This window comes from Pocillopora damicornis, chromosome 6, assembly GCF_964200805.1.
Source record: "Pocillopora damicornis chromosome 6, jaPocDami1.2, whole genome shotgun sequence".
NCBI lineage: Eukaryota > Metazoa > Cnidaria > Anthozoa > Scleractinia > Pocilloporidae > Pocillopora > Pocillopora damicornis.
In genome coordinates, this window is record NC_142675.1 from 3,923,016 (window position 1) to 3,939,642 (window position 16,627).

Here is a 16,627-nt window from a genome sequence, read left to right on the forward strand (position 1 = left end):
AATAAACGCCGGCGGCGGCTAATCGAATAAACATGATAAGTGAAAACAATTTATTAGCTCTATATTTAAGAGGGCTCCTTTGTAAGAAATTTTTATAAGAGTTGTTTACAGTCTGTTGGACCAAGTTCTATCCACCAATCTTTCGATGAAAGAATTTATAATTGGTGCCAATCCTGATCTTCCTGCAGCCAGCTAATTTCCCCAAGGTCTTGAAACAGGTAGGAAATCGACAATCATCCCTTCATATCTGAGGCTCTTCTGACTCGTCATTAAGTACTAGGCCTTTGCGGAAGTAGGCATCCGCCGGCACACATTACCATTTTAGAGTTATCCACAACAACTTTGTTTACCTCGCCCCTATTGTGTCCCCACCTCCCCCCTATTGTCAATTCCCCACCCCACAAACCTCCCGTTCAGGAAGCTTTCAGTGATCAAATTTCATTGAATGGCTCTGCAGCTCGCAACAGAAATAAAAAAACAATGCCTATGAATGTTTTTTGTCTCGGTTTTTAATGAAAGAGAGACGCTCGAAACTTTGAAGTAATGAAAATCAAAGGGCTCTTGGAGCCAGCTCATTCATGTTATGGCTTAGCTTTGAATTGATTTCTTGGACTTGCTGAATATAGGTGCAGATGAATTCGGTTTATGTGAACTTTCAAGACTTTTGGAATAAATTTTCTTTTATTTTTGGGCAGTTGTGTGATAAGAAAACTTGTGCATTCGTAGTGATGGGGATCGGAAAAAAGGTTTGTGTGGGCTGGAGGTGGGATGGGCAGAGGTCATTAGGCAGACTACGCCCTCAGTTGGCTGCAATATATCTCATAACGCTGACTGCCGCAATAATTATCTATTAAATATTCCTTGCCCGTTTCTTGATGTCTTTTGTTTTAAACGAAGCGGCCATTGCATTTGATTTTTAACAAAGCGGCCACAATCGTTCCTAATAGAATTTCAAGTCTTCATCTAATCTGATTTTCACATATTTATATTTGCGTAGTTGACAAATGGCCAGTCACGAGGGCAACGCTTGGCTTTTCCCTATAAAAATTCTCCGGTTTCTCGTGAAAACCAATGACAATATAAGACACTAAGGGGAAATCAGTATGTGTACACTTCTGAACGTTGAAAATATATCAAGTCGAAAGAAAAGTTCTGGTCTTGGTTCGCATTTTTGTCAGCAAAATGAACACATATCGGTTAAAAAGATGAATTTCTCGAATATTGCGCAGGTTAAATATTCAATAGTGGCATCCATTTACATCCACATCTACTTTTAGTAAGTTGGTAAATTCTGTAAAGACATCACGCCAACCAGCCATGATCGAAGAGATCCAAGCGTGACACTAAGAAAATTTTCACCAGACACTACCGGACACGGTCTTTAAATAACTAGACATCCGGCAGTCTGATATTTTTCCATATTTCTCTTTGGAAAATACCAGTTTCTATTGGAAGTATTTTGTCTTCATTTAGAATCCTCAAGCGCTTCTAAAAAGTGAAAAGATTTGAATATTATCCTTTTCGCCGACTCTTCATAGAGTACGAAGAGCTCCAAGCGTGTTCAGGGTGGCTCTTGAGAAAGACGATTTTAGAAGGTTTTTAGTGATCTTGGAATTCCGTGTTACAGGAAATTGGGTCGCGTCAAGGTTGAAAGGCGTTGCATCAAGGTTGAAAATGGGCCTTTAACTTGTAACTGCAGGATAAAAAGAGGCTCCGAAAACAACAGTGAAATAAACAAATTCTCCCAGAGTACCATTTTTTTTTTATTATGATAGATTAAGTATGCATCATTGCAAGAAGATTTCTTTTCCAGATTGCAGGAAAATGCGTTTCTGGGAGACTTATCTTTTAAAAAATTTCCCGGGGGAGCATGCCCCCGGACTCCCCTAGAGGTTCGGGCCTTCGGCCCTCAATTTTCAAGGGAACCTGCCTACTTTAAAGGCAGTGCCCTTTTACTTCAAAGTTGTTTAAGTTAGCGTCTTGTTCACTTTGATTGCCTCAGCAATACATGTAGCACCCGCAGCACTAATAACATTGAAAGACAAATCAAAATTGGTTAGCGTCTTGTTCACTTTGATTGCCTCAGCAATACATGTAGCACTTGCAGCACTAATACCATTACCTCGCAAATCCAAATTGGTTAGCGTCTTGTTCACTTTCATTGCCTCAGCAATACATGTAGCACCCGCATCACTAATAACATTGTTTTGCAAATCCAAATTGGTTAACGTCTTGTTCACTTTCATTGCCTCAGCAATACATGTAGCACCCGCATCCCTAATAACATTGTTTTGCAAATCCAAATTGGTTAGCGTCTTGTTCACTTTCATTGCCTCAGCAATACATGTAGCACCCGCATCCCTAATAACATTGTTTTGCAAATCCAAATTGGTTAGCGTCTTGTTCACTTTCATTGCCTCAGCAATACATGTAGCACCCGCATCCCTAATAACATTGTTCTGCAAATCCAAATTGGTTAGCGTCTTGTTCACTTTCATTGCCTCAGCAATACATGTAGCACCCGCATCACTAATAGCATTGTTTTGCAAATCCAAATTGGTTAGCGTCTTGTTCACTTTGATTGCCTCAGCAATACGTGTAGCACCCTCATCACTAATACCATTACCTCGCAAATCCAAATTGGTTAGCGTCTTGTTCACTTTGATTGCCTCAGCAATATATGTAGCACCCGCAGCACTAATATGACTCCTGCACAAATCCAAATTGGTTAGCGTCTTGTTCACTTTGATTGCCTCAGCAATACATGTAGCACCCGCAGCACGAATAAAATTGGAAGACAAATCCAAATTGGTTAGCGTCTTGTTCACTTTGATTGCCTCAGCAATACATGTAGCACCCGCATTACTAATAACATTGTTTTGCAAATTTAAATTGGTTAGCGTCTTGTTCACTTTGATTGCCTCAGCAATACATGTAGCACCCGCATCCCTAATAAGATTGTAAGACAAATCCAAATTGGTTAGCGTCTTGTTCACTTTGATTGCCTCAGCAATACATGTAGCACCCGCAGCACTAATACCATTACCTTTCAAATACAAATTGGTCAGATTCAAACCAGTTCCAAACGACTTCGATAAATGCGAGTGAAAATCACTTTTTTCTCTTTTGCATTCGTTGATGGCCTCCAATACAATTTTTGCACCACGGCCTTCATTTTTGTTGACTTCATTTGTTAAACTCTTTACAAGAGCCACAACCTGTTCATCGCATTTCATGGTCAAAATTCCACACGAAAACAAAAGTATTTGTTTAAGTTCAATGAAATACCTTGCGGAAACTAGTTCTTCAGGTTTCATTTCCTTGCTTTGAATCTGAGAACAAATGAAGAATGCTGCAAAGAATTCTTGAAAACTTTTATGTAAGAAGGCATAATGTAGTGTTTGTCTCAGTTTGCTGCCACCAGGCTGCACTGACAGAAATCCAAATTCAGTCAGGTCTTTTGCATGGTTTCTCAATTCACTTTCATTAAAATCCAGCTTATCGTCAAGTAAACCATTCAACGCTACCTTTCCAAGGTGATTCAATTGCGGTTTGTAATGGTTTGCCAATTCTTCGATCTTTTCTAGTGGTCCCTTCCTTTTTCTATATCTTCTCAAAACACATTCAACCATATCCAAGTACAGTTGAGCTCTGCTTTCGGGGAGTGTGCCCTCGAACTCTTCGCATAGAAGGCAAAGAAGTGCTGTGTTTAGAGGATTGGCCGCTATTTCTCTCAGGTTTTTATCTCGCGACATCCGTTGCGATAGCTTGGTGGCTAAATCCGTCCTTTCTTTAAAGTACTTGGTGACAAATCCTTTCACATGCTCTTCAGTAAATCCTTCGATCTGAAGCAGCACGTCACAACATTTTCTCACCTCTTTTCCAGCTTCGTGTCTTGCTGTTGCAACTATGTGGCATTTGGGGAGCACTCTTCCTTCAATTAATTCGGAAAACATCGACAATTTACTGGACGGTAACTCATCCAATCCATCCAATATCAATAAACTGCTGGACTGATTTTCACGAATAAAACGAAAGAATTGTTGTTTGACTTCTTCATCGATGTCTCGGGGCAGAAGCTGATCATCAATAGCTTCCCAAACGTTAGAATGGATATCTCGACATTTCAGAAACAATACCACTTTAAATGCTGTTGAGCCGCAGCCCTGAGGTTCTTGCTGTTTTGTGGCCCAGTCGTAGGCGTACTTTTTACAATAGGTGGTTTTTCCCATACCAGGTTCTCCTTCAATCAACACTGTTCTCGGCGCTGAACACTCTTCATACGGGTCTAGTATTGACGACATGTCAACAAATACGTTACTGATTTCTCCTCTCGTTTTCTTTCTTCTGACCACTTTGAGCCTTGTAAAAATCTTTCCAAGAAAAAACTGAAACTCTTCACACCATGGAAATGGTGAGAGCCATCCCTCGCGCGTCTTGTACAGCTGGCGAATTCCATTGATAAGCTCAGTCGGATCAAAAATACCTAGCAGTAGCAAAATAAGTAAGAAATCTAATGAATGCAGCATTAAAAATTGTGGTGCCTCTCTGGTATTCGGCACTGGATTTAAATAAGTGAATGAGTACGATACCGTAGCCAAAGAAATTACTTGGACGATGCAAAAAGCTTTTAGTGTATGATTCATGCTTACTGATTAAAAGCCATTTAGATTATGAATTCAGGTAAACCTACTCTGTTTGTTCGGCTTTAAGGGTGTCTGACAGTGAAACTCTGTCGTAAAATAAATTACTCGGGAGATAAATATTCATATCATTGGAGCCGTAGTCTGAGAAAGGCTTTTTCGGGATATACCGAGACTACGAACAAATAAATGGAAACCAAACAACGCCCTTGTGCCTTCTTTGTCACGCGGTTTCATCAAAAGTGCTGCAGAAAAGTGGGGGCTCGCCTGCGATGAAGTGGGAGGTTTTTCCTATAGTCTTTTCCTTAGGAACCTATTTTACTCAAGACGATCCTCATTCAACTATTTTCCCATGTAGAATTGAATACTCCACAATATGAGCGCAGGAAGGGTTTAGTTATTTTATTCAGAAATATGCGGATTACATCTAATGCTACTAGGTATTCGGCACTGAATTTAAATTAGCGAACGAGTACGACAACACCGCCAAAGAAATTACTTGGACGATGAAAAAGGTATCAATGTATGATTCATGTCAATTTACTGACCAAAAGCTTTTTGGCTTGTAAATGCAGTGGAACCTACTCTGTTAATTTCTAACATCGAGCCAAAGTTAATGCCAATGTTTTCGTTAAAACTGTACTTCGTTTTATTTCGTTCTCCACTCTAATCAAAATATAAAGTTATACAAAAAAAAAAAACAACAAAGAAAGCTCTTCCGCCCTCGTTTTCACGTCGTTTAATCATAGAAAAAGGAAAACGCTGGAACAAACCAGAGGTCCGGCTGCAATGCATTGTGAAGTTTCGTTCACAGTTTTTCGCTCGGGAAAATTAAAATAACCACATACGCCTTCTCCTGCCCCTTTTTACTAACACAGCCCTCATTCAGAAATTTTTTCCATGTAAAATAAATACTCTACAAAAAATTTGAGTGGAGGAAGGATTGCATTAGTCTGTTGAAGAATATGCAGGTAAAATCTAACGAATTAGGAAGTTAGATTCATTATGTCCATAACAAAAGTAAAACTAAAATCAAGCAATAACCCTTCTCGGCCAAATGTGTAAGAGTGCTGTCAGAAAGCTATCCAATCTGAGAGGTAACCTGAGATTCCGTGCCATTTCATTCATCCCACACATTACCTAGTATCTTCATTTAGGTTTAACCTTGTAGCCAAGGCGTGCTCTTACAACAATTCATTACCTGAAAAGTGTACTCAAGTTAACGGAACGGAATCTCTATTGATAGTTCAGTTTATCTGTGAGTAGCTATTTCTAGCAACCAACCTTCATCTGTGCTTTTCTCCACTGTGGTCGTCAGGCTACAAAGCGTCTCTTTAACCTCCTTCATTTCAATCTCTATCTTCTCAGTTGTGTCTCTGAGGTCACTTAGCGAATCTGCATTAGTAAGAAAGATAAGCGCAATTTCATAAGCACATTTACATCACAAATTCACATAAACGTGCAGATAAGCAATGATACCTATGTCAATATCTACTCGATTCTGAACAGATCAAACTCAATAAGACGCTTAGAAATCACAAAAGTGCACTCCAGCAGTTGTACACGAGTACCCACGAACAGACAAAGATACTGCCGATGAAAACACACTGTGGACATTTGGATTTAATTCTTAGTTTTTCACATGAGGTGAGCGACCTCATTTTTCGACCTTATGTGACCTCATGTAATGAATATACTAGACCTACGGTATTTCTGTGAACATAAGCCTTTGTTTTATCATCTAGACTTAATCCCCTATCGTTATTGAAGCTGCCAAAGAAATATTTATTTTTTGGTGAATATTTTTGTCCGACATACTTTTCCTATGTCGAAAAGTAGCATCAAAACAAAGACAGTTTTAACAATGACTGATATGACACAATCTACTGAGCTTCAAGCTTTTAAAAGACCAAAGGATGGTTATAAAGTTACTGTAAAAATTTCCTTGTGTATTTGTGTTGTTCTATCTTGAGACGAACTCAAAGTCCGGCAAAATTTACTTGATAGCGACTATGAAATGTACACGGTGCGCCTACTTGTCGCCACCGTTAATTGGCGTAAATCACTACAATTTGTAAAAAGTCTAACATAACACTCTTACCTTGTTTATTTATGATTTTATTAGCTGTTTCGATGATCACGTTAATCATGCTCTACCACGTTGCAGCCAGATTTGAGTTTCAGTTTATTTATCTTCTCTAACTTATTATATCAGTGCGTGACAAGCGTGACAGAGAAATTCAAAGGAAGAAAGGAGGGGAAACAAATTTGGGTGACTTGCCGCTGTTTGTTTGATGCATGCTGACATTAGCTCTTAAGAAATTTACCTACAATCTGATTTATTTGTCTCAATCTACTAACATGCCAGGTTCCATAAAGGGTTAAAAAAAAAACAACAACAACAACAAAAAACAGAACCATAAACATATGTGCTGGTATTTATCACCTCCCTTTCCATTCCAATAGTTTCACCATCAAAATACAGTCACACATGTAGTACTGGATTAATCAATTTTTTTAGTTTAAAACAATTATTGGCCCAGGAACATATATCAAATCACTTCAAATCACTTTGGCAGATGTCATTAGCCTCTGAATTTTCCATATTTTGGTGGTGTTACATAAACCAAGCTAACTATAGAAAACAGGCCAGTTCACGTGGCTCATGGAGTGAATTGTCATTCATCATTACATCACTCAATTTAACCACAAGTTTTTTCTCCCATCACCTTTAGCCACTTACTGGTATGTAAACTCAAAATAAGGGTAACTTAATTTCCTCTTTGTCAACTATTACTGATTAAATCATGTTGATTTATAATTCATACAAAAATATGCTGAGGGAACTTAGATCTAAGTCAGACCTATCCTTGTAAAAAGAGAAGATTGAGACAGGAAGCAATACCTGCATTAAAATGAGGCCAATCTTGGAATATGACTGGATCATTCAAAATGTTGGCCACAACAGAAGCTGCCATCACACAGGCAATTTCATTCCATTTCTTACTTGAAGAGTGTGTTTCATCTTCAAAGTCTTTGATGCCCTTGACTACCACCCATTCTGTCTTAAAATCACGGGCTGCTGCATACACTCCTAAAAAATGAAACAAACAAACAGTAATGTCTGTTAACTACATATTAAGCTTATTTTCTTCGCATCTTTAAAATACATGTAATTGTTCAATCAAAGCTCACAAAGAGTCACACTCTAGCTGCACTCTTGCTGTTATAAACATGCACATTGCAGAAAGACATTAGTTGGAACAGAAACCTAATTTTTTTCAACCAGTAATCAAAAAAAATTGTACACTGAGACTGTAAAACTATTCTTCAGGCTTCATCTTGTTTCACATAAAGTAACTTTCAATATTTTTCAAAAGACAAAGTTTTGTCAGTTAGAGTTAACCCTTTCACTCCTAAGATCTCTTTAATGATCCTCTTTAACACTTTAACTCCCAAGATCTGATTGTTAATTCTCCCTTCTAGCTGCTACACATTTCCTTGTAAATTGGTTACAAAAAAATTGGATGTTTTATAAAGGTAATTTTATCTTTTACCTGATGAGTTTCAGTATTCTCACTACCTGTTTGCTGGATAACGTATGGATATTATAGGGAGAAGTTACATGTTAATCACTTCTAAGAGTTAAAGGGTTAATGTATGTCATAAAATTCCTATGATGTTAGTTAGGAGAATTTAGTTTTGGATCAACCAATAATTCCCTAATTCACACTTTTTTCTTTTCCCATTACTTGTCTGCTTAATATCATATTGAAACTGTAAGGAGAAATTCTATCTTGGTCACTCATGGGAGTTTCAGGGTTAACAGGGACTGTGATACTATTCCTCAACTCTCAAACTATTGAACAACATACTTTCTACATTTTCCATGTGACAAATTTAAAATAATTCATGACACCCTAATGGAGCAAATTCAATCTAGTTATCCAGAAGAAGTCTCAGTCACCTTCAGCTGTGAAATAATCTTCTCACCCAGCCAAACATCAAATCACTTTAAATACAAGATACACAATTCCTGCAAATTTGGCATGTTATATGGTGTATGCTTGGACCAGCAGAGAAAATACCAAAGCAGTGTTTTTCAAAACATTTGCTACATGTGCAAAAGTGCTTGGCTCATCAATTATTTGTATTATTATGATTCTCACCTCCACCTTCCATTTCAACTGCAATTGCTTCAGGATGTTTCCTAATCATATCTCTGTTTGCCTCTGAGATACTCAGCACCACTCCATCACAGTGCACTTTGGCATTATATTCATCAGCATTTTGTAAAGGTGCCTTCCACCCATCAGCCACATGTTTGATCAGGTTACCAATATCTCTGCTGGGGGGAGTTTTGTATACAGCTGTTATCAGCTTTGCTGAAACAACCACATCTCCTAACTTGACCTTTTTGCTATTCAAACCACTGCAGGCACCAAAAGAAAAGATAGCCTTGGGTCTCAGTGCTGAGATGGCATCTTTTGAAACTGACAAAGAACCCTGAGGAACATCAGGACCTTTGGAGCACCTCATCAACGCAATTTTCATTTTCTTTCCTTGATCATCACCCATGCACCCAAAGTACACAGGGCCAGTACTGATGTGGTAACTCTTGAAGGGTTCCTTCAGGTAGGCAAAGCAGCTTAAGAACTCACAGTCCTCCACTGCTAATAAAAGAATATCAACAGGAAGTTCAACATTGCTCCAGGCAAAAGAAGTTTTTGGTAGATCACTCATCAATGGAAGTGTAACATTAAGCTCTGGTGGGCTTGCATTGCTATTCTGTGCTGATGTAGTTTCCCCTGACATCTTTACTGTCTCTGAAAAAGAAGAACGTAGTATTTCATTTTTTTTCCATTCATTTATTAGAAGTTATTAGCAGATCCAAAAGAAAATCAACAGACAATGAAGAAAAAGAAAAGAAAATTGGTAATGAATAATAATTAAGTCAATGCACCTGTGACCCTGCATAAAACATTTTAAGCCCACACTAACTGATTTCACAGTAGAAAATTACACAGGCATACTTGAAGGAAAAAAAAAACACCTCCAAGTGCTCCCCTTTTTTCTCTGAGTTTGCATGGTTGTGTCATTCACTGAGTTTCATCATCTTTTACTCAAATAACCAGGCTTTAAATCTATCATCTTCAGTACAGAATTATATCTCGACGATGAATTTTTTCGTAGACTTCATTCATAACATCAAGAAAAAAACACAAAACTTTACTTACTTATACAGTGTACCTATGAATTTCCACACAGAAATTTTGGAGGTAATTTCTTTTATTTCATGATCCACTATATCTAACATTAATCACACAAAAGAGACAAGTTAAAACTTAAAATCAACAAAAGTATATCACACAAACCTTCATTCCCTGAATTTTGTTCGTATATCTCAATGGAACTCTCCAGGTCATCTTCCCTCCTGGCCTTTTTTACCATTTCATCTTCATGTGATTTGTCTGTGATGCAGTCTTCATCCTTCAACCACTCTTTAAAAAGCTCCTGGTAGTCCTTCTCACTATCAGCATCCATACAATCAATTTCAAGATCATTGATAACATCACGATAGCGGGCCCCACCAATACACTCAAAGGTGTCTCTGATGTCATTCCAGTAGGAACTGAAAGTTGGATCATCAACTGAACCACTAGTAACATGGCTGTAAACTCTGTCTCTGAGGATCTTGATGCGAGTGATATCAGCTGCTGGAGAGGTGTCTGTTGCCAGAAGGTCATCCTGGCCAGAGGCAGGGAGAGTCAGACCCCAAATATTCCTTAGAAGAAATACCAGTAGGAAGGTGTCAAAGTCCCTTGAGCAAACTGAAGATTTGAAAGCAGGATACAGTTTGCGCCACTGGGAAGTACTCAGGACTCTCTTCTTTCGCAGCGTTTGCAATTTTGCATGATTTTTGGGATCACTCAGAACTGTGTGAAGATTTCCTGGTGGACATATTCTGTCAAAGATCTCCCCCAGCACACATGATCCAACATCAACAAGAAGGTGACAGAGCCGTGCATAATTGGAGGTCTCTTTGGTAGAAGGATGCAATGGGGTGGCAGAAGCCATGAAATCAAGTCCTCTGTAAAGAAATGCTTGTAATTAATACATGGAAGGCAAAATAACAGAGCACACACAAAAATCATTGCTTTGTTCTAACTTTGCAACACCATAATATTACAGCACTCCAAAAATAAGTTAAATATCCCACAACAGATTAATAAAATAAGTTTGACGCATCTTCCATTTTAACCCTTTAACCTCTAAGAGCTGTGATTGGCTTCTAATTTCTCCTTACAGTATCAACCTTGAATCAAATGTATGGGTCACAAGAATAAAGGAGATCATCAAAAATTTAAAAAGTTCCTGATTCTCATGTCACACTTTATCTATTTTCTCATATTCAATATACAAAATATTCCTTTGACTTGCAAATAGTAGATGCTAATCCAGGCAGGGTAATTTTTTTACCTGGGGTTACCATCAACAAAATAGGGTGCCTTCCACAAAAATCATCCTAATCATACTACTACTAGAGAAACTGAAAAAATACACTAAAGCTTATAGAGAAAAGATTATGGAAATAGAAATTTTTTTTACAGTTTTTGTTTTGGTAGGCACATGTAATCATTTAAACACAACATTGATGGCATTTGTTTTACTGAATTACCAGCCTCCACATTACCCCAGACCTCACAACAAACTTGACAGTATCACTCAGAAGATAACAGGCTGTGATTGGCTTCTAATTTCTCCTTACAGTATCACCCTTGAATCAAATGTATGGGTCACAAGAATAAAGGAGATCATCAAAAAGTTAAAAGTTTCTGAATTTCCCATGTCACACTTTATCTATTTTCTCATATTCAATATACAAAATATTACTTTAACTTACAGATGGCAGATGCTAATCCAGGTGGGCCAATTTTTTACTTAAGATTGCTGTTAACAAAATAGGGTGCCTTCCAGGCTAACAAGGTGTCTGAGACAATTTTGATATTCTTATTAGTTCCTGAGAAACCTATTGTGAAGTTGGACAATGGGAAATATTGCATGTGTCAATGTGGTCATGCTGCTGACCAATGAAACACAACATGAAAGCCCCTGGCAGGCCTCCTGACAAAGAGCTCCTTTAAAATTTTCAAGAAAGGTCATTTCATGAAAAGGAAACGTAAATTAAACATAATTCAAACATCACCAAGCAAGCTGAGGAAAATGAATTAACTTCAATTTCTTTGGCTTGAGCTCTCTCTACCAACTTTTAGTTGACTGTTCTAGGCTGTTTGATGAAGCCTCTTATTACTTAACATTTTGTGAAAGGTGCTAGAGATTCCTAGTGAATATGCAGTGCAAGATGTGATGTAAACAGTAATTGCAAATTAAGATCCTGGATGAAAGCCTGCAGAAAACATCAACACTCTGCTGGAGGCCTTTCCATTTATGACACCTTTTGTTCTACAGGACAGGTTTCCTAAAACATTCTTTCAGCCATATCTTGCCTCCTTTCTAAGATTTTTGTTTGGCAAATTAAGCTTTTAAGTGGTTAAAACTAGTTTCCCTAACTTAGGAGAAAAAATGAAATTTTGAACATTTTTAGCAGATTTTGTTGACAGTAAATAAGAAAATATTACATAAAAAAGATTAAAAGATACACAAGAAAAGAAAAAGGAAAATGAAAGACATTCATTGTAAAAGATAAAAAGTTGTTGAGTATCTAAGTGCACTAAAGATATTGTACAACGGCAAGTTTAATTTGTTTCAATTTTGCAGTTTTTGAATTTAACCATTATCTCATCAGGCTTGAAAGAAGAATTTTCAGTCCCTAGAATATTGAGACCAGCTCTTTTGTTTCTTTTTAGAAGGATTTCTTTGAAAAATTTTTCTATTCGTTAAGCATCTCATTCCAGATTTTGACACCTGGAGTATTTAATTCTAAAGAGTAGTGATGTTGATGAGTAAGTATAGATGTAATGATATTGTTTAATGTTCTCACAAAAATTTTCATGATGATAGATGGTGCTCTGTTGTTATCATTTGAACATCAAGCTTTAATTTACATACAGCTAGCTTCCCAATAGAGGAAGGCAATAGGTAGAATTTTTGCATTTATAAATAAGGAGAGAGCATGTTCTTTTCTATCAGGAAAGTAGATTAAACACAATACTTGCTCTTGAAGACAAATTTTGTTTACAGTATATTTTTTGGATGCATTGCCCAAAGCAGTGAGTTAATAGTTATATTAGGTAAAATTAAGGATTTATAGATATTTAGGAGGACAGATGATGGAACAAAGTATCCCAGCTTAGCAATCATTTGTATGGTATTTCTTATTTTTGCAATAACACAGTCAATGTAGTTTTTCCAAGAAAGATTTTCATCAATTATACACTTATAAAATAATAAATGTAGCTCTTATGCTCTAAACTGACTCTTCTATTTGTTTCACTATCAAATATACTTCTTTGATAAATTCTCCTTGTCTGTTCCATAGGAAATGTAAAGAGAACAGTGTGGAGAATAATGATGAATACTAATGTCTTAGGGTGCTAAAGGTTAAAAGTCAAATGGAGCAGGGGGAACCCACACAATTCCACAACACTCATACTACACATCCTCCCTTTGCTTCCTTCAAGACTGAGATTATCACCTGCATATTAGCCTTCAAATGGGATGCAGCAGGCATCACCATCCTTAGAGGAAATGGGAGCATACTTCCCCCGAAAACTATGAAAAAGAATATGAAGTTGCTATGGAATACATTAGTCTAAGCAAGCATTTCCACTGCTGGAAAGACTTTGAAGCAAGTCAGAGGGAACAAGGAGTAAATTATATTTAAAAGGATAATTAATTTCAAGTTATTTAACGAAAGCCGTGATTTGCTGTAAGAAACAATAGTTTCAGCTTGAGAACATAAAATTAAATTTGTTTTCATGAGACTCACACTCAATGTGAGACTTGAGAGCTTTGACTAGCGCTTTTAAGTGGGGCAGCTTATAAGCAGCAGTTTTCAATGTTTTTGGAGTAGAGGTACATGCATCAGTTGTTCCTTTTGCTCAAAATTAAGGAATGTATCATGTTAATCACAGCAAGCCAGCAGTAAACTAGAAAATTGATTTTCAACAACTACTTTGAAAACATATTTCTAGTTTGGAAGCACAAATGAATTCGGCCACAACGGTATTTTGATCGGTTTTCATCCCACGGGAACTGAAAAACTGTTCAATGTTTTGCTAGTATTAATTGAAGTAAAATAAAATTTTTACGGCATCAGGCATCCACGATCTGATGGGCCACCAGGCAAAGCTGATGCCCTTCAAAAAGTTGACTGTAATTTTCAGGATTTCAGTCAGAATATGTTTTTCATGACTTACGAGAGACGGAGGAGATACAGTATTATATATAACAATGAATGTAAAAACATTATGTGTTGGTCTCACCAAAAATAAGCGAATGGTTGGCGAATACGAAGATGTCTCGAAAAAACATGCAGAAGGTGCTAATCCACGAGTTAAAACCATTTGTCTTTTAAAACACATATTTTTCAGCTGGAAGTCGAGCGAATTCAGCCAGATTCGACAAAATGATAACAAATAAGTGAATTAACATCACAAACTACCGAATAAAGCGATGTCAATAATAACTATGAGCTCTAATTCGAAAAATACGGCCATCTATTTCACTAACAAGCAGAAGGTGCTGACAGGAGCACCTAAATCCACGAGTCAAAGCCATTCGTCTTTTAAAATACATATTTAATAGCTACCAGCCGAGCGAATCAAGCCAAATTCGACAAAATGATAACAAATAAGTGAATCATCATCAAAAACTACTGAATACAGTGACTTCAAGAGTAACTATGAGCTCCAATTCGAAAAATACGAGCATCTCTTCAACAAACAGGAAGTGCTGACCGAAGCACCAAGCTACGAGGGTTAAGACAAGACCCTCTATAGCAATAACATGAATCAAGTTGAAAAGTGTGTATATTGGTAAACAAATGACTTTACCTTGGCGAAAATCGTCCGCTAAGAAACGTCAAACAAGTCTTTCAAAATAGAGATCAACCGCATCCTACCCGCACCTAAACCATGTTAGAAACTCGGGCTTTTGCCTAATGCGAGAAGGATAACCGAGGAAGACTAGAAACGAGTTTCCGGGAGATTCAATTCTCTATATGGCGGACTATTCAATTTTCTAATAAACAGTCAAGCGACGTTGCCGAACAAGACACGTACCTTACTCCGATAATTACTGATTAAAAGCCGTAATTGTGACCAACTCGAAAGCTTATTAGCTACTTTGGTCACTGTACACGATTAAATATTCTTTCTTCTGGTTAATTTCTGTTTGAGGTTTTTCTATATCATTGTAAATCATGTTATGTTAAGTTATTTTTTCTGTAAACAGTGTGAAATAATAAACTTGAACGTAATTTGGAGTAAATTCTTTGGCGATACCATACCATGATAACTTGTGCTGATGTAGTGTGGAAAAAGCCACTCAGGTGTGGAATCTCGCCCAATTTCCGCCTCAGTTGATAACTGAACACTTCCGAAGTTATCAGCCGTTTTCATCAAATTTCCCTTGCTTTGACTCGAGGGCTCTTTTGTGAGGCTTCACAGGATGTCCCCAGAGCTATACCTGGAAGAAATTTTGGAAATTTGAATGAAACGAAGTTTGTTCTCCGCATGATTACCTGATTAGAACTCAAAACATTTATTCACCTCACTGATGAGCTGAACAAAGAATGACGAAAAAACGTAACATTTTCGGTTTGACGTAAACTTCGTGCCTAATCTATCTGTTTACTAAACACACCTCAAGGTTAACGATAGTGTCAGTAGTTAGTCCCTTCTGTTGATTTGAACCAAAATTTCTCTGTTTCTACAGATTGCCTGTTATCGCATCGAAATTGTTCTGATCCTTATGCTTATGTAGCATTTGACATTTTTGAGAATGGAAACCCTTCAGAAATAACCAGCGCAACATTGGACCTCTCATGAACTGTTGCTGGGTTGTATGGTGGACCTTACAGAGCAGCAATAGTAGCATTGTACAGTGTGATTGGGACGATTGCCTCAGCAAACAAACCAGATGAAAAGAGTATTATAGAAACACTAGATGATTCAGGCCTCTGAAATGATTGCACGCAGCTGTTTCTAGGCAAACTCTCACAACGATTTTAGAAACCGCTGCCATTCAAGTACGAGGAAAACCTTTCAAAATATTCTGATGTGGAAGACTTTGTGAGAGCTTTGTTGTTGTTCTGCCAGGTACATACTTGCTACTTGACGTTCTTAATGGCAGTAAACGGAAGATTCGAAGACCTTAGCGACAGAATCCTTGAGAAAAGAAAGGGTGCAGCGAAATATTGAAGATCAAATGCAACATGCTAAAGACGAGTTGGCTTTTCTGTCAGATAAGAAGTATCTAACATTCTGTGCACGGCTTCCATCATCCGGTGGCAAGTCAACAAAGATCTTGATCCAGAAACCCGAAAGCGATAGAGGTGAGGAGGACAGGCGCAGCTTAAACCTGTCTTCAATGTCTTCTAACAATGTCGTTAAGAATACAGCTATGACACTTTCAAAGCGGCGTGTCCGTCTTAATTTTGAGAAATACGATCGTCCTTCATATGGTGTGCAGTTTATCAAACGCACAAACTTGCCTTTGAAAAATCGTGTCATCAGAAGCAGGCAGTAACGAGGACAGTTTTTAATTGGAAAAAGATCTTTTAGCTTCTGAATCTCTCGAACAAAGTATCCCATTTTTTTCGTTCTCCACCTGCGGATTCACAATCCTTTACAATGACAGTTAGTTACGTTCAGATTAAGAACCAGGAGTCATGTGAGACTGATCGAAATCGCCGTGTCTAATCCTTGGTTTGGAGTTAACAAAATGTTTTCATATATATCCATTTCACTCCCACGATCTCAATATTAATTCTCCTCACTCTCTGTCATGCATTACCTATA

The 16,627-nt window shown here is 37.6% G+C and overlaps 1 protein-coding gene across 3 annotated transcripts; it reads right to left on the minus strand.

The window, feature by feature from the left end:
- Positions 1 to 1,742: 1,742 nt before the first annotated feature.
- LOC149043502 (uncharacterized) lies at positions 1,743 to 14,770 on the minus strand. 3 transcript variants are annotated; one of them, XM_089210258.1, is made up of 7 exons: positions 14,660 to 14,753; positions 13,300 to 13,376; positions 10,019 to 10,734; positions 8,813 to 9,469; positions 7,549 to 7,737; positions 5,928 to 6,038; positions 1,743 to 4,486 (listed from the first exon to the last, which is right to left on the minus strand). In XM_089210258.1, the coding sequence occupies exons 3-7, from the start codon at positions 10,719 to 10,721 to the stop codon at positions 1,968 to 1,970; spliced, it is 4,179 nt and encodes a 1,392-aa protein (XP_089066384.1). In that variant the 5' UTR covers positions 10,722 to 10,734; positions 13,300 to 13,376; positions 14,660 to 14,753; the 3' UTR covers positions 1,743 to 1,967. The 3 variants fall into 3 exon arrangements, with proteins under 3 accessions (XP_089066384.1, XP_089066383.1, XP_089066385.1); XM_089210257.1 differs by lacking the exon at positions 13,300 to 13,376 and having other exon boundaries at positions 14,660 to 14,770; XM_089210259.1 differs by lacking the exons at positions 5,928 to 6,038; positions 13,300 to 13,376 and having other exon boundaries at positions 14,660 to 14,770.
- Positions 14,771 to 16,627: the final 1,857 nt, after the last annotated feature.